At 41.8% G+C, this 24,490-nt stretch overlaps 1 protein-coding gene across 1 annotated transcript in view; it reads right to left on the reverse strand.

Annotated features, from left to right (window-relative positions):
- glipr2l (GLI pathogenesis-related 2, like) overlaps positions 1-24,490 on the reverse strand; it is a gene marked incomplete at its 5' end in the record, with an annotated part of 36,629 nt that overhangs the window by 11,517 nt on the left and 622 nt on the right. The window contains one exon of the mRNA XM_067996056.1: positions 14,910-14,987. Coding sequence (XP_067852157.1) covers positions 14,910-14,987 — 78 coding nt within the window. The remainder of the gene's footprint in view (positions 1-14,909; positions 14,988-24,490) is intronic.

Consider the following 24,490-nt stretch of genomic DNA (forward strand, 5'->3'; position numbering starts at 1 on the left):
ACAGCAACAGTCAAATCATCCCAGTCATTTTCAAGGAAGAAGCAGTCAGCTTCCACTCCTGCTCCATTTCTTCTAAAGGCTCTCACTCATGCTGGAGTATCCATGGGGCCCAACAACCCTCTACTACCTCACCCAAGCAATCATTCTTGTGTGAACCTAGATAATAAATATGGGCAGACTATTCAACTGCAACAGGTATCACAATCAAGCTCATTCCTGTTCTCAACAGACATCGATACAAGTGTTCCCAGAAGGAGTCAATGGACAGTGATCAGGAGCCAGACCCTGGCTGATATCCCCCACCTCCTTCAATTGCCAATGCTGAGATCAACCGTAGCACCTCGACCACCACCACCAGCACCACTGCCCTGGCTGCGATCAAGATCACCAGAGACCGGGGATCGTACCACACCAGGCGATGCAGTTACCCACTGAGCCTTCGTGGTCAGCTTTTCACAATCATATTTGGTGGGGAGGAGGGGACAGGTCTATCTTTAGCCAAGTAAAAACAAACACAAATACCATACTAATGGTATCTGCGTTATGTGAATTTTCCACAGCTCAACATCTGCAGGAAATATATCATGTGTACATATAACAAAGATTACAAATCATAGCCAAATCCTAATCTAATCGGACCACTCAGTTACAGGACATGGGACAGCCTATGATTCATTAGAGAGCAATCTCTCTCGGCTGTGCTCTCACAGGACGTGAACTAAAAGCCAGGAATTATTCTAAAACATTTTAACTACTTGCTATAATCGGGCACGTTTCTTTTTTAAGTGATATTCTTTTATCCAAAAACACAGCAAGTAAGTTTTATATACTGAAAATTCTTCAAACCCATAACTAGCAAATAGAACCTTAAAATCTGCAGAATTGAGTGGAAGTCTGCAAACTTTTCTTGAGTTCTCTCTGGTGAGATTAGTTTTCAGATGCTGATCCTGTTTTCTTAGGTCAGCACAGTTAATTGTTGGTGCGGTGGCTGTAGAAGTTAATGTGCTGATTTACTGCTAAACCAAATTTCATAAAGACTCTTGCCCACATTGCCTCAAGCCTTAAAACAGTTGCAGTCTAGGAATTATATTCATGTTTGTGTTCCTTATTATTATTAAAAGTTATTCTGTTTCTTTTACATCTACTTGTCTGAGTGTCCTATTTTGTATAGGTGCTGAGTTAGTCCCTCCGTTTGGTACCAAGTCACAAAGGGGCAACAGCCAAATTTTGATAACGTATCTGACGGAGGCAGAGGACAGGATTCACCATTAAATTTAGATTGTCCTGTAATAAATAAATGTATTAAAATCACACTGTAGGGCAGTGGCTATAGTAATGAAAGATTAGATACTGGAGAGATTCCATACGATTGGAAACAAGCAAACATTGTGCCTATATTTAAAGGGGGACTTCAGGCCCATTGGCCTTACATCAGTACCAGGTAAAATAACGGAAACGGAGTATCCAATAGTGACAGTCACAGTAAGCAACCGATTCAAGAGGGGAAGGTCCTGCTTGGCAAACCTCCTCAACTTCTTTAAGGATGTTATAAATAACAAAGATGGTGGAAGGCCCGCTGTAAAATTTATTTGGACTTCCAGAAGGCCTTCAACAAAGATCCATATGAAAGACTAATAATGAAACTAAAATCAATAAGAATCCAGGGTAGAAAGTAAGTGCACAAGAAATTGGATTAAAAATAGGAAACAGAACACTCACGAGAAGCATAACGTCAGGCTGGGGAGGTGCTGAATGAAGTCGGTGAGAAAGCAGATGAAGTTTTTTGATCTGGTAAATGATGCAATAAGGAAGCCTACATTGTGTCAGCATTAGCATTGGCTAGCCATCACAGGCACTAGGATGCTCATCAGCATTGTGTCTTTGCTGACTGACAGTTCTGTACTCAGAAGCTGCCTAAACCCTGGAATAAATATGACAGCTGCTGATGATTGCTTTAGCTCATGTGATTCAACTGTCTAAGAATGTTTTACATTATTTCAATACAGAATGAAAACAGAACAGCTAATGGAGCAATGATGATTAAACCACGAGTAAGTCAAATTTGGTTTGTCCTATATACTGACTGAGCTTACACTTTGATCACAATGACACTGATAACGTAGGAAACAAAGGTTGCTGAGATGATAATGTAACAGGATATTGACCAGGATATGACCCTATAGCCATGGGTCATAAGACACCTAAAGTTAAAACTCAGCAAGAATCGAACAATGATTGTTTTAAGGGATACAAACCTTCACTCAGTAGGAACTTTAGCTAACTTCAAGGCAAGGTACCACAAACAGGCCTGGAAAGGCATCGCTCTTGATTCCTGGGAAGTTCTTTACATGCAAGTTTCTAGACTTAGGACTGCATGTACTACTCTGTATGTAGTCTTAAGATGAATGTTTTAAACAATAATAAATGTAGTTAATTGTCTCTATCTTTTTTAATAGATTCAAAAAGCTAAAGAATTAACCCAACACTGTCCAGCTTCACACTGCACGTGGAGAGCTACAACTGCATGATGCTTAGAAACATGTATTGATAAAATTACATAGAATCTACAGCACAGAAACAGGCCATTAGCCCCAACTGGTCAATTACTGGCCATTGTTCATACTCCACATGTTCCTCCTCTCTGACTAATTACCTCTTCCCATCCTGTCCTCGTATCCTTCTATTCCCTTCTCATGCATCAAGCCTCCCGTTAAACGCATCAATGCTGTCTGCTTCAACCAGTCCATGTGACTGCGAGATCCACATTTTCACCACTCTGTGCAAAGAAAGTCCTCATTTGATCTGTTAATGGCTATCATATTTATTCACCCATGTTCAGGACTCACCCACAAGGGGAAACAGTTTCTCCACATCTACCCTATCGAACCCCTTCATAATTTTAAAGAACTCTGTTATAGAGTCATAGAGTCATACAGCACGGATAGAGGCCCTTCGGCCCATCGTGTCCGCGCCGGCCATCAGCCCTGTCTACTCTAATCCCATATTCCAGCATTTGGTCCGTAGCCTTGTATGCTATGGCATTTCAAGTGCTCATCCAAATGCTTCTTGAATGTTGTGAGGGTTCCTGCCTCCACAACCCTTTCAGGCAGTGAGTTCCAGACTCCAACCACCCTCTGGGTGAAAAAGTTCTTTCTCAAATCCCCTCTAAACCTCCCGCCTTTTACCTTGAATCTATGTCCCCTTGTTATAGAACCCTCAACGAAGGGAAAAAGCTCCTTAGTATCCATCCTATCTGTGCCCCTCATAATTTTGTACACCTCAATCATGTCCCCCCTCAGCCTCCTCTGCTCCAAGGAAAACAAACCCAATCTTCCCAGTCTCTCTTCATAGCTGAAGCGCTCCAGCCCTGGTAACATCCTGGTGAATCTCCTCTGCACCCTCTCCAAAGCGATCACATCCTTCCTGTAGTGTGGCGACCAGAACTGCACACAGTACTCCAGCTGTGGCCTAACCAGTGTTTTATACAGCTCCATCATAACCTCCTTGCTCTTATATTCTATGCCTCGGCTAATAAAGGCAAGTATCCCATATGCCTTCTTTACCACCTTATCTACCTGTTCCGTCGCCTTCAGGGATCTGTGAACTTGCACACCAAGATCCCTCTGACCCTCTGTCTTGCCTAGGGTCCTCCCATTCATTGTGTATTCCCTTGCCTTGTTAGTCCCTCCAAAGTGCATCACCTCGCACTTTTCCGGGTTAAATTCCATTTGCCACTGTTCCGCCCATCTGACCAACCCATCTATATCGTCCTGCAGACTGAGGCTATCCTCCTCACTATTTACCACCCTACCAATCTTTGTATCATCAGCGAACTTACTGATCATACCTTTTACATTCATATCCAAGTCATTAATGTAGACCACAAACAGCAAGGGACCCAGCACCGATCCCTGTGGTACCCCACTGGCCACAGGCTTCCAGTCACAAAAACAACCTTCGACCATCACCCTCTGCCTTCTGCCACTAAGCCAGTTTTGTATCCAAAGTGCCAAGGCACCCTGGATTCCATGGGCTCGTACCTTCTTGACCAGTCTCCTGTGGGGGACTTTATCGAAGGCCTTACTGAAATCCATGTATACCACATCCACTGCGTTACCCTCATCCACACGCCTAGTCACCCCCTCAAAAAATTCAATCAAATTAGTCAGACATGATCTTCCCTTGACAAAGCCATGTTGACTATCCCTGATTAATCCTTGCTTCTCCAAGTGGAGACTAATTTTGTCCTTCAGAATTTTTTCCAATAATTTTCCTACCACTGATGTTAGGCTCACTGGCCTGTAGTTCCCCGGTTTTTCCCTACTCCCCTTCTTGAATAATGGTATTACATTAGCGGTTCTCCAGTCCTCTGGCACATCCCCTGTGGCCAGAGAGGTTCTGAATATATGTGTCAGAGCCCCCGCAATCTCCTCCTTTGCCTCACACAGTAGCCTGGGATACATTTCGTCCGGGCCTGGGGATTTATCCATTTTTAGGCCTGCTAAAACCGCCAATACCTCCTCCCGCTCGATGTTAATATGTTCGAGTATATCACAGTCCCCCTGCCGTATTTCTATGTCTACATCGTCCTTCTCCACAGTGAAAACAGATGCAAAAAATTCATTTAGAACCCCTCCTACATCTGCCGGCTCCACACACAGATTGCCATTTTTGTCCCTAATGGGCCCTATTTTTTCCCTAGTCATCCTCTTACCCTTAATATACTTATAAAACATCTTAGGATTTTCCTTTATTTTGCTCGCCAGTGTTAGGTCTCCTTAGTCTTTTCTTTTCCAGAGAAAACAGCCCCAGCCTGCTCAATCTTTCCTAATAGTTGCCTCCTCTCAATTCCAGTAATCTCCTTGTAAATCTTTACTTTCTGCAGTGCTTCATGCTTATTTTTGTAGTATGGAGACCAGAACTGCACACAGTACTCCAAGTGTGGTCCATCCAAGGTCCTATTACCTCCTTGCTCTTGTATTCTATTCCTCTAGAAATGAACCCCAGGACTTTGCATTCTTTATTACACACTTTATGGCCTTATCAACTTGCATTGTTACTTTTAACGATTTATGTATCTGCATTCCCAAATCATTTTGCTCCTCTACTGAATTTCATTTGCCATTCATACGCCCAACCTGTTAATGTTTTCTTCTATTTTGGTGCAGTCTTTCACATTTTTAACTATATCCCCCAATTTGATATCATCTGCAAATTTTGATGCCATGGGCATGATTTTAATCGGGGAGTCGAGAAGGTGGCCGGGGGAGGGGGGGGGGGGGGGGGGGAGAATTCCTGTCGGGAAACACGGATGTACGGGTTTCCCGGATGTCTTTACGATTTTGACATCAGGACATCTTACTTTTTTTTTTTGACGGTTTCCCGCCCGACAGGCTAGCCTGATTGACAGGTTGGTCTCAGTCGGACAGGAGAAGAGGATGAGGGTGTGAACTGGTAAAAGTGTTAGATGGGAGGGGCTCAGTCATCTGGGGAGGGGGGGGGGGAAATCGGGGGTCAGGCCACAGCTTGAGTACTGCGTACAGTTCTGGTCACCAGATGTGATTGCACTAGAGAGGGTAGAGAGGAGATTTACGAGGATGTTGCCAGGGCTGGAGAATTTTAGCTATGAGAAAAAATTGGATAGGCTGGGGTTGTTTTCTTTGGAACAAAGGAGGCTGAGGGGAGGTTTAATTGAGGTATATAAAATTATGACGGGACTAGATAGAGTGGATAGGGAGGACCTATTTCCCTTGGCAGAGGAGTCAGTGACCAGGGGTATAGATTTAAAGTAATTGGTAGAAGGATTAGAGCAGAGATGAGTTCAATTTTTTTCACCCAGAGGTGGTGGGGGTCTGGAACTCACTGCCTGAAAGGATGGTAGAGGCAGAAACCCTCAACTCATTTAAAAAGTACTTGGATGTGCACCTGAAGTGCTGTAACCTACAGGGCCTACAGACGAAGTGCTGGAAAGTGGGATTAAGCTGGATAGCTCTTTTTTGGCCGGCACGTTCATGATGGGCCAAATGGCCTCCTTCTGTGCCGTAACTTTCTACGATTCTATGATTCATCGCGGGGGGCGGCGATCGTGGGGGCGGTCGCTACAGGTAGGCTTGTTGGGCCTGGGGGAAGTACTCCTGCTTCTCCGGGCCCACAAGCTGTGCTATAAAAGGCACTTACCTGCTGTTTTGAGCCTTCTCGCCTGCTCTCCTCCTCTCACATAGCGTGAGGTAGAAGACCCAGGCATTCCGGCCCCCAGGGGTTAAGAACAAAAAAGCTGTTAAAATGGAGGCCTGCAGCCTTCTTGAAAGTTTTTAGTGACCGACCCGTCTCCTGAGCGCGGGTTGGGTGCCCACTCCTCATCCCACCTCCATTAAAACTGGAAATGGGCGGGTTGGAGGCGAGTTTTAGATTTTTAAAATTTTAACTGCCCCCAACCCTCCCATTTTTCCAAGTTAAAATCATGCCCTATACCTCCAATTCCTGAGTCCAAATTATTTATATTCCTTATAACTTCAGCTAAAGAACTCTGATAACAAGAACTCTAGAAATCTTGAAACTATTCATTATATTGGGCTAAATGGACAGATTATAGTGTACTTTTGAAAGTTAAGTAATGCATTGCTATCTAGTCTGTGATCTATTTTCACTTCTGTATAATCTTACTTCTGAATACAAGTATCATTAATAGTTTAGACTGAGAGTGGATTTTTCTCTGTGCCTATTGGAACATTGGCATATGAATGGAAAAAGTAGGCAATGACAAAGGGCCAATTGCTCACCTACTTCTGATATTTTATAAGGTCAAATTTCAGCTCATGGCAAGCACAAGTTTGCCTATGAAAACTGACTTTTGTAGGAAACAGCAAAAGAGAACTTTGGGAATTAGCCCAAATTGTTAGCAGGTGGGATAAATGTCATCTGCAGCTGCAAAATGGATGTTCAAATTTTAAAATGATCAGAAGCAAATAGCAGTATAAAACAATGAGTACCACGATGATTGCAAGCTAGAATTAGCGTGGAGTACAACAGAGGGAAAAAAAAGAATGTGTACTTGATAGAAGTGCTCAGACTGGATGCTACGAAGGAGCAATGCCAGGATGAAGAGCTCAGTTCCAACACGAGAAGAGCCCATAACTTGCAGAATAAATTTTGCTAAATTTATCATTCCAAATTTTAAAGAAAGGGTTGACATAGAAGGATTTGTAAGGGTTTTTGAATTGTTAGCAAATCACCGTAAATGGGTAAAACAAGTTTGAGCAGAAAGGCTGATACCTTTAGTAGTAAAGAGCTTACCTAATTTTCACAGGTAGATCCAATGGATAGTTTGGATTGTGGAATTATAAAACATACGACTCTCTTTACTTATGATCTTCAAAACAGGGGAAAATTGAAGGAGTCAGAAGAAAGGAGATGGAATTGTAAAAAAAAATACAAACGTTACCAAGTGGATCTTCATCAAAACAATGACAGACCAATCTCGAGAAGAAAATTTTGACAAGAATGAGGACGTCTAACCCTCATTTGGTCTAAAAATTACAAGACATCTGGCTATCTTCCCAGTTTATAAATTCCCACTGCAGGAAACAAGAAAGTGTGCTTTAAAAAAATCTATTTCCATATTTTTATACTAATTCTTTCAAATAATCAAGAACTAAATCCTGACCTGCATCATTCCTGGCCTCAAACAGATTAGAAAATGGTGAGAAATTATCTTTCAGCAAAAGCCCTGTAGGAATTGTCTGAATTTACCATTGTGGGTACCAGGTCCCTCCTCCCCCTCCTTTCTGTCTGCCTTCCACTTCCTCTCTATCTAGATTCTTTCACTACCCTCCAATTACTACAATGTCATTTTAAAAATTGGAATAAAGATTAAATTTAAAATAAAAAGCAACAATATCTGAACCACTACACAAATGTGCAACACCACACAAATCCACTGGATCTAGTCAAACCACCTCTTGTTTTTCTAATCTAAAGTTATGCCCCGCCAAAAATAATATTTCCTCCCCTCTCCGTTTACACTGTGGATTCGGACAGCTGGTGATAGCTGGAATAGTTGGAATGGCTGTGCAGCTGCAAGTTTTGGCCACCACAGGCTTTCTCCAATATCCAGGAGACCAATGTGAAAACTGCATTGCAGCCCTTTATGGGCTAAAAGCTTAGGTCTGCCAATAGCCGGAATAAAAATATGAGCCACTGGTTCTAGCCACCTTTCCCTCCAGAGTCAGGGAGCAAAAACCACTGCAAAAAGTACTGATCCATGTGTTATGAGCTATATGTGCCACTTAATTTACATTAAAAAAGACTTATACTAGAAGTAAAGGGAATTAGGGGTTACGGGGAGCGGGCAGGAAATTGGACATGAATTTAGATTTGAGGTTAGGATCAGATCAGCCATGATCTTATTGAATGGCGGAGCAGGCTCGAGGGGCCGATTGGCCTACTCCTGCTCCTATTTCTTATGTTCTTATACAGCGCCTTTCACGATCTCAGGATGTCCCAAAGTGCTTTACAGCCAATGAAGTACTTCTGAAGTGTGGTCACTGTTGTAATGTAGGAAACGCGGCAGCCAATTTGCATACAGCAAGGTCCCACAAACAGCAATGTGATAATGACCAGATAATCAGTTTTATAGTGATCAAAAGCAAAATACTGCAGATGCTGGAAATCTGAAATAAAAACAGAGAATGCTGGAAAAGCTCAGCAAGTGAGGCAGCATCTGTGGGGAAAGAAACAGAGTTAACGTTTCAGGTCAAAGACCGTTCGCCAGAACTGGAAGATGTTAAAGAGTTAAAGTTTTTAAGCAAATAGAGAGCCAAGGAAAGGGGGGGTGATATATATAGTGATGTTGGTTGAGGGATATTGGTCAGGACACCAGAAATAACTAACTCCCTGCTCTTCTTCAAAATAGTGCCATGGGATCTTTGATGTCCACCTGAGAGGGCAGACAGGGCCTCGGTTTAATGTTTGATCCAAAAGGCAGCACCTCACAGTGCAGCACTCCCTCAAGTTCTCTACTAGAGCGTCAGCCTAGATTTTGTGCTCAAGTCTCTGGGGTTGGGATTGAACCCACAACCTTCTGACTCAGAGGCAAGCATGCTCCCTCTGAGCCACAGCTGACACTTAGAGTGCTGCATCTGAAACAGGGGTGTTTCTAACAACAGCAATAGAAAATAAATGGAGTGTAATAGTAATGTTCCATTCAAAATATAGGCTCTTACCAGACACAAATGAAAACATTGGTGATAAAAAGTCACAATGGGACTGGAATAATCACAAGCAGTTTGCCAATACATGTTTGTAATGAGTAGTTGGCTGCAGACACATTCCAATAGGCTGTAACCTAATAGTGTTGCATTAATTAATTCACAAGCCTTCATATGTCAAGGTTACATATCACAGGATAAAAAAAACTAAACTCACAGTATTGATAGACTGGCGCAAAAATCTCCAATTAAACAACACGTCTGATTAACAGATCATGGAAAAATCTGAACAAATCACAGAATTTTAAGCCTCTGTTGCCACTCCCGCCACGAAACAGAGAGGTCAAAGAGGGGGAGTGTGAAAGCAGAACAATAATTTGCATTTCTACTGCACCTTTAATGTGGAAAATCATCCTAAGACCCTCTGTGATGAAAAGGAGATGGGTCAATAGCTCAGCTCAGCTCAGGGTCGAATGTGGGCGGAGATTTGGCAGATGCAATACGATATTGGAAAATGTGAGGTTATGCACTTTGGCAGGAAAAATCAGAGAGCAAGTTATTATCTTAATGGCGAAAAACTGGAAAGTACTGCAGTACAAAGGGATCTGGGGGTCCTACTGCAAGAAAATCAAAAAGTTAGTATGCAGGTGATCAAGAAGGCCAACGGAATGTTGGCTTTTATTGCTAGGGGGATAGAATATAAAAACAGGGAGGTATTGCTGCAGTTATATAAGGTATTGGTGAGACCGCACCTGGAATACTGCATACAGTTTTGGTCTCCATACTTAAGAAAAGACATACTTGCTCTCGAGGCAGTACAAAGAAGGTTCACTCGGTTAATCCCGGGAATGAGGGGGCGGACATATGAGGAGAGGTTGAGTAGATTGGGACTCTACTCATTGGAGTTCAGAAGAATGAGAGGCGATCTAATTGAAACATATAAGATTGTGAAGGGGCTTGATCAGGTGGATGCGGTAAGGATGTTCCCAAGGATGGGTGAAACTAGAACTAGGGGGCATAATCTTAGAATAAGGGGCTGCTCTTTCAAAACTGAGATGAGGAGAAACTTCTTCACTCAGAGGGTAGTAGGTCTGTGGAATTTGCTGCCCCAGGAAGCTGTGGAAGCTACATCATTAAATAAATTTAAAACAGAAATCGACAGTTTCCTAGAAGTAAAGGGAATTAGGGGTTACGGGGAGCGGGCAGGAAACTGGACATGAATTTAGATTTGAGGTTAGGATCAGATCAGCTATGATCTTATTGAATGGCGGAGCAGGCTCGAGGGGCCGATTGGCCTACTCCTGCTCCTGCTCCTATTTCTTATGTTCTTATGTATAGAACACCAAGGTTGGTTCTTATACTGTCTGTCTGTTGGGGGTTGGCCACATTGTTATAATTTAGCTGCACTCCACAAAATGATGCTGAGATATCCAAATAGTTACCTGAAAAAAACACTCTATATTTAATGGACGATTGGTATGTATAAAATACTTAATTGCATTGATGGGGATGACTTATACAAGTCCTTTCCATTTCTTGTCACTCATCAGTGACAAGCTCATCCTTAAGCAATGAAACATAAATAGGTATTTCACATTTTCTCATTATTTGCCTTTCAACAGTCGTTTAGTAAGAAGAAATGATGGAAAAAGACTCAGAGGAGCATCAGATCTTTGTCATATGGTGTGCCATTTACATAAGATTCAGCTGGTCAATGTTGAAATTACACTCTTTTGCCCTCTTCTAAACATAAAGCCTGCAGTAGGCCCCAAATTGCAGTGTGTACAATCATTCATGGGACTTGAACAGGTGGGCAGAATAATCAAATTAAAGCAGATTAGTTAATTTTCTTAATTTGTCATTAAACAAATAGGATTGCTCAGAGGAGAAATGAACCATGTGATGTGGTTTTGAGCCACAGACCCTGAAGGTTCTAGGTTTGATCTTTTGCCTGTACTGAGTTAACTCTTATCTCTCTCTCTCCAATCTCATGAAAAAATTGACTGTACCTATAAAAACACAAACAGTGATTTTACCACCTAACTATCTGAACACTTGGTGTGAGGGCTGTATGAGCAACAATATATTGGGGTTTGCTTCAAATTTCTGAGAACTTGACATTTTAGTCCAAGTCAGTTTTGACAAATATGGTAATAAAGCATCAGGCTGTACACACCACAGTTAACTGAAAATATATGTACAGTTACTTGGGAGAGAAAATGACAAACATGTTACTGGGCAATCTTGTTCTCACATTCAAGTCCAAAATCTGCTCAACTCTACTGGCCACTCCTCAACAATTGTCCTATCTGAGCCTTTGCATGCCCCTCAAAAAGAAAACGACCATTATCTGCATTATCCAAGCTGTTTCCTCTCAGACCCCCTCCCATCACTGTTCAGTACCAATTGGTCCAATTCCTGTTACATAGTCACTATCTCTCTTCATCTAACATTAGTCAGTATCTATCATTGCTGCGACTGCACTTAGAATAATGTGTACAGTTAGACTAGACTGATACAACACAGGAGGCCGATCTGCCCATCATGCCTGTGCTGACTCTTTGAAAGGGCTATTCAATTAATCCCAGTCACAACCCCTGCTCTTTCCCCATAGCCCTGCAATTTTTTTCCACTCTTTCCAGTTCTGATGAAAGGTCATCAACCTGAAACATTAACTGTTTCTCTCTCCACAGATGCTGCCTGAAGTCACCACAGTACAAAAAGGATATTGCAACTATTGAAAGGATACAAGAGAGCAACCAGAAAAATTGAGGGGATAGCAGATTGGATTATGAGGAGCAATTATGTAAATTGGGCATGTTCTCATTGGTAGAGGTTGAGAAGTGATATGATTACTGTTTTTAGGATTCTAAAGGGACTAGATAATGTAAACCATGACAAGCTGTTTCACAAGTGGTAAATCTATGGAACAGGCTCCTTAAGAAGATGGTGGTAGCAGGTAGTGTTGATTCATTCAACACTATAATATATAATATTTTGGGATACAGTACATGAGTAATGAGACATGACATATGGTAAGTGTAATATGTTTGGGAGGAAGAGATGACTTTGGGCCAATGGTTCCTAAACCACTGGGGGTTTTCTTCACCTCATGTCTGGGTCTGCTGTAGACTAAATGATAGTGATTGACTACCAGTGTCAACAACTCCATTACTGTTGTATCATGCGACTACCAGGATGGTAGAAGGTTAATTAAATGGATTGTGGTCTTTTTTCATCTAGCAATTATCAAGTATCTACTGTATGTAAATTAATTTTACCAAATCAGTAATCTGACCACAAAATTAAAGCTGTGTTTAGAAGCTGAAGTACAAATTTAACACAATTGTGCAAAACCATTACCTTGGTTAGGGATCAAAGGATGCATTTCTTTTCCTAATGCGTTTCAGAATTTCTAATATTGGTTTTAACAGCTGATATGACTAATACCCGAGAAGATTGCACTGCCAACTGTATCTTGCGCTAATCATTTTATTTTTAACCTTCATTTTAATAAAAAATAAAGAACGGTGTCTTGTGCAGCGTAGAACTGCGGTGCAGGACAGCGGTGCAGGACAGATTCTTGCAGGAAACAAGCCTACCTGAAAATTTATCAACACCCCCTTAAAAGCAATAATTTGGGGAAATGAAAAACTTAATCTGAACAGGGACTCGATCTTTCCAGGGCAGCGATGTAATGACGCAATTACCTCTTCTGTTTCCTACTTCTCGCCGTGATGTATTTACAGCCACCCTGATTAGAGGAGGACAGGGAAAACCTCTTCTCTAATCGCTCGAAAAACAGTTTCTCTATCTCAACATTTGGAGGAGAGCCAGGCACCAGTTCTGGGGAATAAGGATGCTCATTCTAACTGCAGCACTGTGACCGATAGTAGATTACATTGTGGTTGTCAGGAATCAATGAACAATAATGTGACCTAGAGATGAAGTTCCATGCCATACTGATAACGCTGACTGACAATGTAAACAGTGAGAGGGGAACAAAAGGCAGTAGTTATTAGCCATTTTTAAAAATTTTGAGACTTCCATCATACACTGAATAACATATCCACAATTAATTAGTAAATAAATTATTGGCAAGAAACATATTCTTAGTTACACTGTTCACTGTACACAACAAAGGGCCATTTGACCAAATGTGACCTACTCTGCTGTCTGGGTATCAGACCAAACAATTACACTGCAGGATTTCCCCTAAGTTCGAAGTGGTGACCTCATTTAAAGATCCTGGAGTTTAGCTGGAGTCGTATTAGGTCACACGAGGCTATAAAGGAGGGCTCACTCAGTCTGGCTACACCCCTGAGATAAATGGCACAGCCGCATTCAGCCTTAGAATCTTTAACTATTTTGCACCACTGTCGCTACTGTCAGCAGAAACAGTCAGCTAAAGAAAAAAAGTCACAAATTAGATTTTAAATAGCCATCAGAACGTAAATCTTCAATCCAACAAGTCAACTCAGACTTTTCTCATTTATTCAGAATATAGCAAGTCATAGTTGTCGACCTTGTCAGGGCAAAAAAGTAGAAGGAAGGGACAGAATTAAAAATATGCTTGCCCCCAAATGCCCAGATACATGTTTAAACGTGCATGATCCTTCATTATACATTGATTTTTCAGACAGGAAAATACATTTTAATTTTTTTTTTGGAAAGACCCTCTTTCTTTAATACATTTTAAACTTTCCTCTTGCTTTCCCCGTGCCACAGACAATTTCCTAATGTCACTGAGACCAGTTGGTAGGAAATCAGCAAGGCACATCTCCTCCTCTCCCTGACGTTCTCTCCTGGTGGAAAGCATCAAGCCCACTCTCCACCTTCCACAATGACACTGATGAAATTGATAATTCAGTACTGGAAAGATTCTGAACATCAATGCCCTAGGAATGAAACACATTTGCATTCAGGCACTCAGTGTCTGTTCGCATCAAGTATTCCCAGGTCAGGTACAGCACAGATAGGTAGAGTATAGCTCCCAACTCTGTCCAAACCACAGAATTGCACTCACTAGTACACCAGTGTGACATTTTTCTATTGCCCACACCAGCTATCTTGCGGCCTCTCTTAACTGAATGCCAAATTAAGGACAGTCTGATCTTGCAGGTGCATTCACTAGAAACCTGACTGAAACTAGCCAAACTAATTTCATGTAGAAACCTTCCTACCAACAGACAGCAAACTTTTATCCCACCAATGTGGGTTGGATTCAAACCCATGTCCCAGAGGTGAGCAGTCATGTGCTATAATGCTGTAGGTGGTAGCTACTGAGAAATCACTACCTGTAGGAATGAGACACCAGTTTAAATTGTTCCCTTTCTGGACCGGAGAGGATGAGTGGCATTGCAGGAACATAAATTTCATTTAAAAAGGTACTTACGCTGTTAAGTAGCAGCCCTAACTTTCTGCAGCAAGTTTAATTGGCAATTAATGCACAAATGTAGCAATTTCATGAAACTCACAGGGAGGCTGAGGGCGAGCTGCTATTTTCGCAAGGTTAACAGCGGAACGGTGCAAATTGTCCAGCAACTTGTGGAGATTTGCAATTCACGGGGTACCTCTTCCTCGCCACAAATTGCTGGATGATTTACATATTAATAATGGCGAGTATCATTAAACTCGCCGTTATTTTGGCAGAAAAATCTGGGCCTATGAAGTAAGCAACTAATCAAAGATCCTTCTACTCACCTGTACCAGAGGAAAACCCAGGACAGTTGAAATTGTAATTCTTTATCTCGCCGTACCACCTTTCAGCCACCTCCTTACCTGAACGAAATAAGCAAAAAGAAAAGTTTTAAGGCTTCTCAATCGTGTCTTAGTGAGATAGGCCTTTCGGAGAAATAAAATGAATAGAAAAAAACAATGACACACACAATTATCTTTCAAAGCCATGTGAATTATCATATGAATATCATATGAATGTCCATAAAAAGTTTGCTTACATTGGTGTACAAGTTCTACTCCCAGCATAAAAGTGCAACAAATGCACCGGGTAGAATCATAGAATGGTTACAGCACAGAAGGAGGCCATTCAGCCCATCGAGCCCATGTCAACTCTTTGTAAAAGCAATCCAGTTAGTCCCATTCCCCTGCTCTTTCCCGTAGCCCTGCAAATTTTTTCCCTTCAAGTATTTATCCAATTCCTTTTTGAAAGTCACGATTAAATCTGCTTCCACCACCCCCTCAGGCAGCGGATTCCAGATCATAACTACTCACTGCGTAAAAAAGTTTTTCCTCAAGTCACTTTTGGTTCTTTTGCCAATCACCTTAAATCTGTGTCCTCTGGTTCTCGATCCTTCCGCTAATGGGAACAGTTTCTCTTTATTTACTTTATCTAAACCTTTCAATCCAGAGGGCTCTGGATGCTGAGTCGTTGAGTATATTCAAGGCCGAGATTTTTAGACTCTAGGGGAACCAAGGGATAAGGGGATCGGGCAGGAAAGTGGAGTTGAGGTTGAAGATCAGCCATGAGCTGACTGAATGGAGGAGCAGGCTTGAGGGATCGTATGGCCTACTCCTATTTCTTATGTTCTTAAGGTTTTACAGTATTTTCTGCTTTTTGAGGATCATAGTTAAACTTACACAAAGAAACAAAGAAGTAGTCACATTAACTCAGATTTGGATATGCAGGACTGGTTTTATCAGCACTGACTGCAAGGAACAGTCAGGGGTTTACTCATTCCCACTAGCAAGAAAGTGTTGCTACCAGAATTGCAAATTGACATCAACTGGATTAAAAATTACAACAATTGGTATTTAACAATTGTGATACTAATCTAACAAAGTCAGTCTATGATTGAGAAAACAATGCACTAGCATTGCAATAGACAACACTTGGTACCGATGATGCCTTCCATCTATATGCAAAGATTCCACCCTGCAGGTGAAGTTCAGGCAAGATTCAAAATGCACAACTCAAATCTTTTCCGCTTAACTGTGTTGCAGTCCATTTTCTTGAGGTGAGTTTGGATTAACACTGCCATAAACAGGAATGAAATTAGGTAGATTTACACAATTGTATCATTTTCATCCTATTATGCACCTACGTTAATTTACAGATTTTCTTTTCAGTAATTGCCAGGTCCATACAGGCCATTCAGTAACATACCACTTTAACCCTTATCCTTACCAAGAGCATCAACTCACAATTGTACATTTACAAGTTGCACCTAGGTGATGAAAACAAATTCCACTGTAAGCACTCGATGTCCTGATAGTGCTCTACATCATGATGAGGCCAAGACAACAGACTGGCTGTAATATAAGCTCCAGATCCCACCTCAGGATTTTAAAGGCTCCGACTGATCAAAAATGTTAACTTGTCTTTTTTTTTTAAATGCTGGTCAAATTGCTGAGTATTTCCAACATTTTCTGTCTTTATTTCAGAAGTCCAGCAATTGCAGTTTTTTTTCTTTCTCCATTGTAACTGTAATAAGACTCGATTTTCTGACCTTGTGCTAGACATGGGTCCATAAATTCTGCATGACAAGTGTACCTGATAAGTGAAGTTTCTATATTTAATAGTGATCTTTTTGACATTTTTTTTTAAAAAAAGCTCTTTACACAAATTGTTTCTAAAATTCATACTGCTGTGAGTGACCATTACAAAGTGGGTCAGGTCAGAAAATCGAGTCCTACTAAAGTTATAATAAGAAAAAAACTGCAATTGCTGGAGCTCTGAAAGACAGAAAATATTAGAAATACTCAGCAATTCGACCAGTATTAAAAAAACAAGTTAACATTTTTGATCCCTCATCAAAGCTGAAAAGGGAAGCCAGTGAGTTCCTTTACATGACTGATCAAGACAAAGAGGGCAGGGAATACCAACAGGTAAGGATCAAAACCACAGATACTCTAGCTACAAAGATAGAGGAAAGGAGTTTGTTTCAAAAAGCTCGGGGAAAAAAAAAGTAAAATACCGGCTGATATACATAAGTTCACCTCGGTCAAGCTGTGAACAAGTATCAGAAAGAAAAAAGATAAGTAAAACAGCTCCATAATGGAATGGAGTAAAATAAAATGTGAATGGGATAAATTGAGAGGAAAATATGAGAGACAGCTAACATCTGAAGCTACTGACAGCACTTTTCAGATCAAAGGGCTGCAGAGTGCTCAGGACAAAAAGGAGAGAAAGATATTGTCCCTGAAGTTTTCACTGAGCTTGGCTGGAGCAATGTAAGAGATCAAAGACAGAAAGGTCAGTGAGAAAGGAAAGGGAGTTGAAATGACAAGGCACGGAGGTCAGAAACCAAGCAAACAAATGAAACCAGATGGTAATAACTCATGCAACATGTGAACAGAGTGTATCTCGGCAACACAGCAACATGCTGGGGTTGACGACATCAGCCTTTTCAACCTTGAGAAATCGCTCACCAAATAGTAGCAATATTAATTTAGATACTTTTGTGTACTAACAACAAGAATGGGTTCAAGAAGCAAGTAGGTGTTTTTGGAGATGAAAAGGAACAGAATGGATACTGTGTTAAGTCAATAGGCCAGGACTGGGATGAGGAACTCAGCATATGGAAGATTTCAGGTACAAATTCACATCCTACCATTTCAGTGCAGCTACACAAACATGTACATACAGGCTGTGTGGATTTTATTAATTAGTACTTTATATCTTTTATATACCGCTCTTAAGGTTAGCCATCTCATTAAAAATACTACTCTGTAGAATCTAAAATTGGAAACCTCTCTCTCCAATCTTGTAAAAGCTGCGATCACTGGGGGACAACATCAAATCTGAAGTCACAAATTGATCTAAACTGAGTCAATTTCAAAATAATTCAGAAAAATAAGAATTTGTACAAGGAGCACAGACACAAAGCAACAAGGCCATTCCTCTGTTATTCTAAATACTACTTCTGCGATGCACAAACATTTCCCTCCATTATAGCTGTCATGTGTGCCTGGAGCCACTCCAACAATAAGTGGCTCTATGCTTTATTTTGATATTATGTGTGGTTCAGTGTTGTGTACATTTCGTTGCGGTCATTTCAGATTTACAATTCATTTTTGTTATTTAGAATCCACTTTCTGCAGCAAGGGGATGGTTATACATTTAACCCCTGGGCAACCTAGTGTTGAGGTTGGGGAAGGAAAATAAGCACAATGCAGTCTAGCACAGGCACATGTTCAGTCCCCAAGTCTCTGGTGGTCCCCTGAAATGTACTTGGGTGTAAAGTCAAAACTTTCAAGCAATGCAAATTTTGTAATCAGCACCTTAACATAGCTCAATATACGAACTTGCTTCTTCCCAATTCAAGGTACAGCCCTAATTACAGCTCAAGTAATAAGTACACACTTACAGTGCCCTTTGTATGCTTTTCTTCTAAAATTGTGTAATTTTGAGATTAAGATTTAACAAAAAAGAGGAAAGAAGATTTGGCTACAAAGTTTACAGAGATGTCAAACAAATATTTTATATCTGCCTTCGCAGTAAGAGACACAAAAAACATACCGGAAGTAGCAGGAAACCAAGGTCTAACAAGAGGGAGGAACTTAAATTAATTAAGATTAGTAAAGAAAAAGTTTCACAAAAATTAATGGGACTAAAAACTGACAAATCCCCTGAACCTGATGGCCAACATCCTAGAGTTTTAAAAAAAGAGGTGGCTGCAGAGATAGCGGATGCATTGGTTTTGAATTCTTCCAGAATTCCCTAGATTCTAGAACGGTCCCAGTGGACTGGAAGGCAGCAAATGTAACCCTGCTATTCAAGAAAGGAGGGAGAAAGAAAACAGGGAACTATAGGACAGTTAGCCTGACATCAGTGGTAGGGAAAATGCTAGAATCTATTATTAAGGACGTAGTAACAGGACACATAGAAAATCATAATATGATTAGGCAGAGTCAACATGGTTTTATGAAACGGAAATTGTGTTTGACAAATCTATTCATAGTTTTTTGAGGGTGTAATTTGCAGTGTAGATAAGGGGGACCAGGGGATGTAGTATATTTGGATTATCAAAAGGCATTCGATAAGGTGCCACTTAAGAGGTTGTTATAGAAGATTTGGGCTCATGGGATTGAGGGTAATATATTAGCATGGATTAATTAACGGACAGGAAAGAGAGAGTAAGAATAAACGGATTATTTTCAGGTTGGCAGGCTGTAACTAGTGCGGTGCGGCAAGGATCAGTGCTTGGGCCTCAGCTATTTACAATCTACGTTAATGACTTAGATGAGGGGACTGAGTGTAATGTATCCAAGTTTGCTGACGATACAAAGCTAGGTGGGAAAGTAAGCTGTGAGGAGGACGCAGAGTCTGCAATGGGATATTGACAGGTTAGGTGAGTTGGCAAGAAGATGGCAGATGGAGTATAATATGGGGAAATGTGAGGTTATTCACTTTGATACGAAAAACAGAAAAACTGAATATTTTTTAAATGGGGAGAAACTATTAAATGTTGGTGTTCAGAGGTACTTGGGTGTCCTCGTACATGAAGCACAGAAAGTTAACATGAATGGGCCGATACTCTCAGGAGTTTAGAAGAATGAGAGGTGATCCCATTGAAACATATAAGATTCTAATAGGGCTTGACAGGGTAGATGCTGAGAGGATGTTTCCCCTGGCTGGAGAGTCTAGAACTAGGGATACAGTCTCAGGATAAGGGGTCGGACATTTAGGGCTAAGACGAGGAGGAATTTCCTCACTCAGAGGGTTGTTAATATTTGGAATTCTGTACCCCAGAGGGCTGTGGATGCTCAATTGTTCAGTAAACTCAAGACTGAGATCGATAGATTTTTGCATGCTAAGGGAATGAAGGGATATGAGGATCAGGCGGGAAAGTGGAGTTGAGGTTGAAGATCAGCAGTGATTTTAATGAATGGCAGAGCAGGCTCAAGGAGCCGTATGGCCGGCTCCTGCTCCTATTTCTTATGTTCTTTATGTTTACCTACCAATCTGTACTAGCATACCTCTGCTTGTCCCCAAATTAGCCCTGGGTGACAGAACTCTTAGTCTGGGACCCTATAGATCCAGATAACAATTCAGAACATTTACATTGGCAACAATCTAAATTCCACGCTCCTTATTGCACTAGGTATGAGATGGTCTAAATTCCTGGCTCCTTTTTGCACAATGTTTATGGTGTGATCCTGCAGCATTATCCAGGCAGAGTGTTTAACTTTGGAGCTTCCTGTACAATAGAACCACCTAGTCCATACTACAGATAGGTCCATGAACCAGTTGGCACAAAATAAAAATGCCCCCTGCCATCATTCCAGTCACAGGCCCATTGTGCATATAATATAAATATAAAACAGAATCATAGGATGGTTACAGCACGGAAGGAGGCTATTCAGCCCGTTGAGCCAGTGTTGGCTCTTTGCAAGAGCATTCCAGCTAGTCCCACTTCCTTGCCCTTTCCCCGTAGCCCTGCAATTTTTTTTCCTTCAAGTACTTATTCAATTCCCTTTTGAAAGTCGTGCTTGAATCTACTTCCATCACCCTTTCAGGCAGTGCATTCCAAATCATAACTCGCTGCGTAAAAAGTATTTCCTCATGTCGCCTTTGGTTCTTCTGCCAATTACCTTAAATCTGTGTCCTCTGGTTCTTGACCCTTCTGCCAATGGGAACAGTTTCTCTCTATCTAGACCCCTCATGATTTTGAACACTTCTATCAAATCTCCTCTCAACCTACTCTGCTCTAAGGAGAACAACCCCAGCTTCTCCAGTCTATCCACGTAACTGAAGTCCCTCATCCCTGGAACCATTCCAGTAAACCTTTTCTGCACCCTCTCTAAGGCCTTCGCATCTTTCTTAAAGTACAGTGCCCAGAACTGGACACAATACTCCAGTTGTGGCAGAGCCAGTGTTTCATAAAGGTTCATCATAACTTCCTTGCTTTTGCACTCTATTCCTCCATTTATAAAGCCCAGGATCCCCTATGCTTTTTTTAAACTGCTTTCTCAATCTGCCCTGCCACCTTCAAAGATTTGTGCACATATACCCCCAGGTGTCTCTGTTCCTGCACCCCCTTTAGAATTGTACCATTTAGTTTATATTGCCTCTCCTTGTTCTTCCTACCAAAATGTATCACTTCGCACTTCTCTGCGTTAAATTTCATCTGCCACGTGTCCTCCCATTCCATCAGCCAATGTCTTCTTGAAGTCTATCACTATCCATTACACTTCCAAGTTTTGTGACCTCTGCAAACTTTGAAATTGTGCCCTATACACCCAAGACCAAATCATTAATATATAATCAAGAAAAGCAGTGGTCCTAATACCGACCCCTGGGGAACACCACTGTATACCTTCCTCCAGTCCGAAAAACAACCATTCACCACTGCTCTCTGTTTCCTGTCTCTTAGCCAATTTCGTATCCACACTGCCCCTTTTATTCCATGGGCTTCAACTTTGCCAACAAGCCTATTATGTGGCACTTTATCAAACCCGGTGTGGAAGTCCATTTACACCACACCAACCACATTGCCCTCATCAACCCTCTCTGTTACCTCATCAAAAAACTCAATCAGGTTAATTAAACACGATTTGCTTTTAACAAATCCGTGCTAGCTTTCCTTAATTAATCCACACTTGGCCAAGTGACTGTTAATTCTGTCTTGGATTATCGTTTCTAAAAGCTTCCCCACCACCGAGGTTAAACTGACTGGCCTATAGTTGCTGGGTTTATCCTTACACCTTTTTTTTGAACAAGTGTGTAACATTTGCAATTCTCCAGTCCTCTGGCACCACCCCCGTATCTAAGGATCATTGGAAGATTATGGCCAGTACCTCCGCAATTTCCACCCTTACTTCCCTCAGCAACCTAGGATGGATGCATCCCATTTGGACCGGGTGACTTATCTACTTTAAGTACAGCTAGCCTTTCTATTGCCTCCTCTATCAATTTTTAACCCATCCAGTATCTCAACTACCTCCTATTTTACTGTGACTTTGGCAGCATCTTATTCCTTGGTAAGGACAGGTGCAAAGTACTCATTTAGTACCTCAGCCACGCCCTCTGCCTCCATGCATAGGTCTCCTTTTTGGTCCTTAATCAGCCTCACCCCTCCTCTTACTATCCGATTACTATTTATGTGCCTATAGAAGACTTTTGGATTCCCTTTTATGTTAGTTGCTACTTTATTTTCATACTCTCTCTTTGCCCCTCTTTCCTTTTGCACTTCCCCACTGAACTTTCTTTATTCAGCCTGGTTCTCACTTGTATTATCAACCTGACATCTGTCATACACCCCCTTTTTCTCCTTCATCTTACTCTATCTCTTTCATCATCCAGGGAGCTCTGGCTTTGGTTGCCGTACTTTCCCCCTCGTGGGAATGTACCTAGACTGTACCTGAACCATCTCCTCTTTAAAGGCTGCCCATTGTTCAATTACAATTTTACCTGCCAATCTTTGATTCCAATTTACCCGGGCCAGATCCGTTCTCAACCCACTGAAATTGGCTCTCCTCCAATAAGTATTTTTACTCTAGATTGCTCCTTGTCCTTTTCCATAGCTAATCTAAACCATATGATACTATGATCACTGTTCCCTAAATGTTCCCCCATTGACCCTTGCTCCACATTCCCCAGGACCAGATCCAGCAAAGCCTCCTTCCTGGGCTGGAAACATATTGATCAAGAAAGTTCTCCTGAACACACTTCAGAAATTCTTTTCCCCCCCCCCTCTGCCCTTTACACTATTACTATCCCTATCCCAGTCAATATTAGGATAATTGAAGTCTCCCATTATCACTACTCTTTGGCTTTTGCACCTCTCTGTAATATCTCTGCAAATTTGCTCCTCTATATCCTTCCCACTAATTGGTGGCCTATAAAATACACCCAGTAGTGTAATGGCACCGCTGTTGTTTCTTAACTCTAACCAAATAGATTCTGTCCTTGACCCCTCCAGGACATCCTCTCTCTCCAGCCCTGCAATATTCTCCTTAATCAATACTGCGATCCCCCTCCCGTCTTTCCTGAACACTTTGTATCCCTGAATATTTAGTACCCAATCCTGCCCTTTTTGAGCCAGGTCTCAGTTATCGCCACATCATATTCCCATGTGGCTATTTGTGCCTGCAGCTCACCAACCTTGTTTACTACGCTTCGTGCGTTTACACACATGCACTGTAAACCTATCTTGGACCTTCTTGTATTCTCTCTTAGCCTGATCCCATCTAATTCTGTACTATTTCTTACTCTAGTGCTGTCTCCCAATCCTTTGTGCACCTTGTTTCTCCTTTCCAATGCTACATCCTAGTGCCCATCCCCCTGCCAAATTAGTTTAAACCCCCTTCCCCTCCCCACAGCACTAGCGAACCTCCCCGTGAGGACATTGATCCCAGCTCCGTTGAGGTGCAACCCTTACAGCCTGTACAGGTCCCATCTCCCCCAGAACTGGTCCAAATGCCACAGGAATCTAAAGCCCTCCCTCCTGCACCATCTCTCCAGCCACCCATTTGTCTGCTCTATCCTCCTATTTCTATACTCAATAGCGCATAGCACTGGGAGCAATCCGAAGATTACTACCTTTGAGGTCCTGCTTATATAATCTCTTTCCTAGCTCCCTAAAATCTGCCTGCAGGACCTCATCCCTCTTTCTATCTATGTTGTTGGTACCGATATGGACCACGACCTCTGGCTGTTCACCCTCCCCCTTCAGAATATTCCGCAGCTGCTCAGTGACATCCTGGACCCTGGCACCAGGGAGGCAACATGCCATCCTGGACTCACGTGTGCGGCCGCAGAAACGCCTGTCCGTTGCCCTAACTATTGAATCCCCTATCACTATTGCTTTCCCGATTTTCCTCCTCCCCCCTGTATAGCTGATCCATCAGTGGGTGCCGTGAACTTGACTCTGGCTGTATTCCCCAGAACAACCATCACCCTCACCAAATAAATGTCATAATAAATCAGTGTCCTTTTACTTATAAATATCACTTGCAGGGAACAAACAGCATGAAGTAGCTGGGTTGGTTGGAAGATACATGGGGCTCAATTTTAAAAGGGTGGCGGGATGGCAGAGAGGGTGGGGGTCAATGGGTGCACGGTAAAACCGAATTTTTAAAAATTACCCTTCCCCATATGATCGAGAGGTAATAGATGCTCATTAATCTGGTTTCCAGGATTCGGGCCCACCAGACAACCTGACTGCCAATAGGCACTGGGACAGAGAGGGGGTGGGGGGGAACACACAAAGAGAGACATCGGAGGGTGAGGTATCGGACATCGGAGCAGGTGACACCATCTGAAAGGTAGGTTTATTTATTTTTAAACTTTGTGAAATGTTACTTTATTTAGTTTATTTTTG

Source organism: Heptranchias perlo, chromosome 2, assembly GCF_035084215.1.
Source record: "Heptranchias perlo isolate sHepPer1 chromosome 2, sHepPer1.hap1, whole genome shotgun sequence".
NCBI classification, from domain to species: domain Eukaryota; kingdom Metazoa; phylum Chordata; class Chondrichthyes; order Hexanchiformes; family Hexanchidae; genus Heptranchias; species Heptranchias perlo.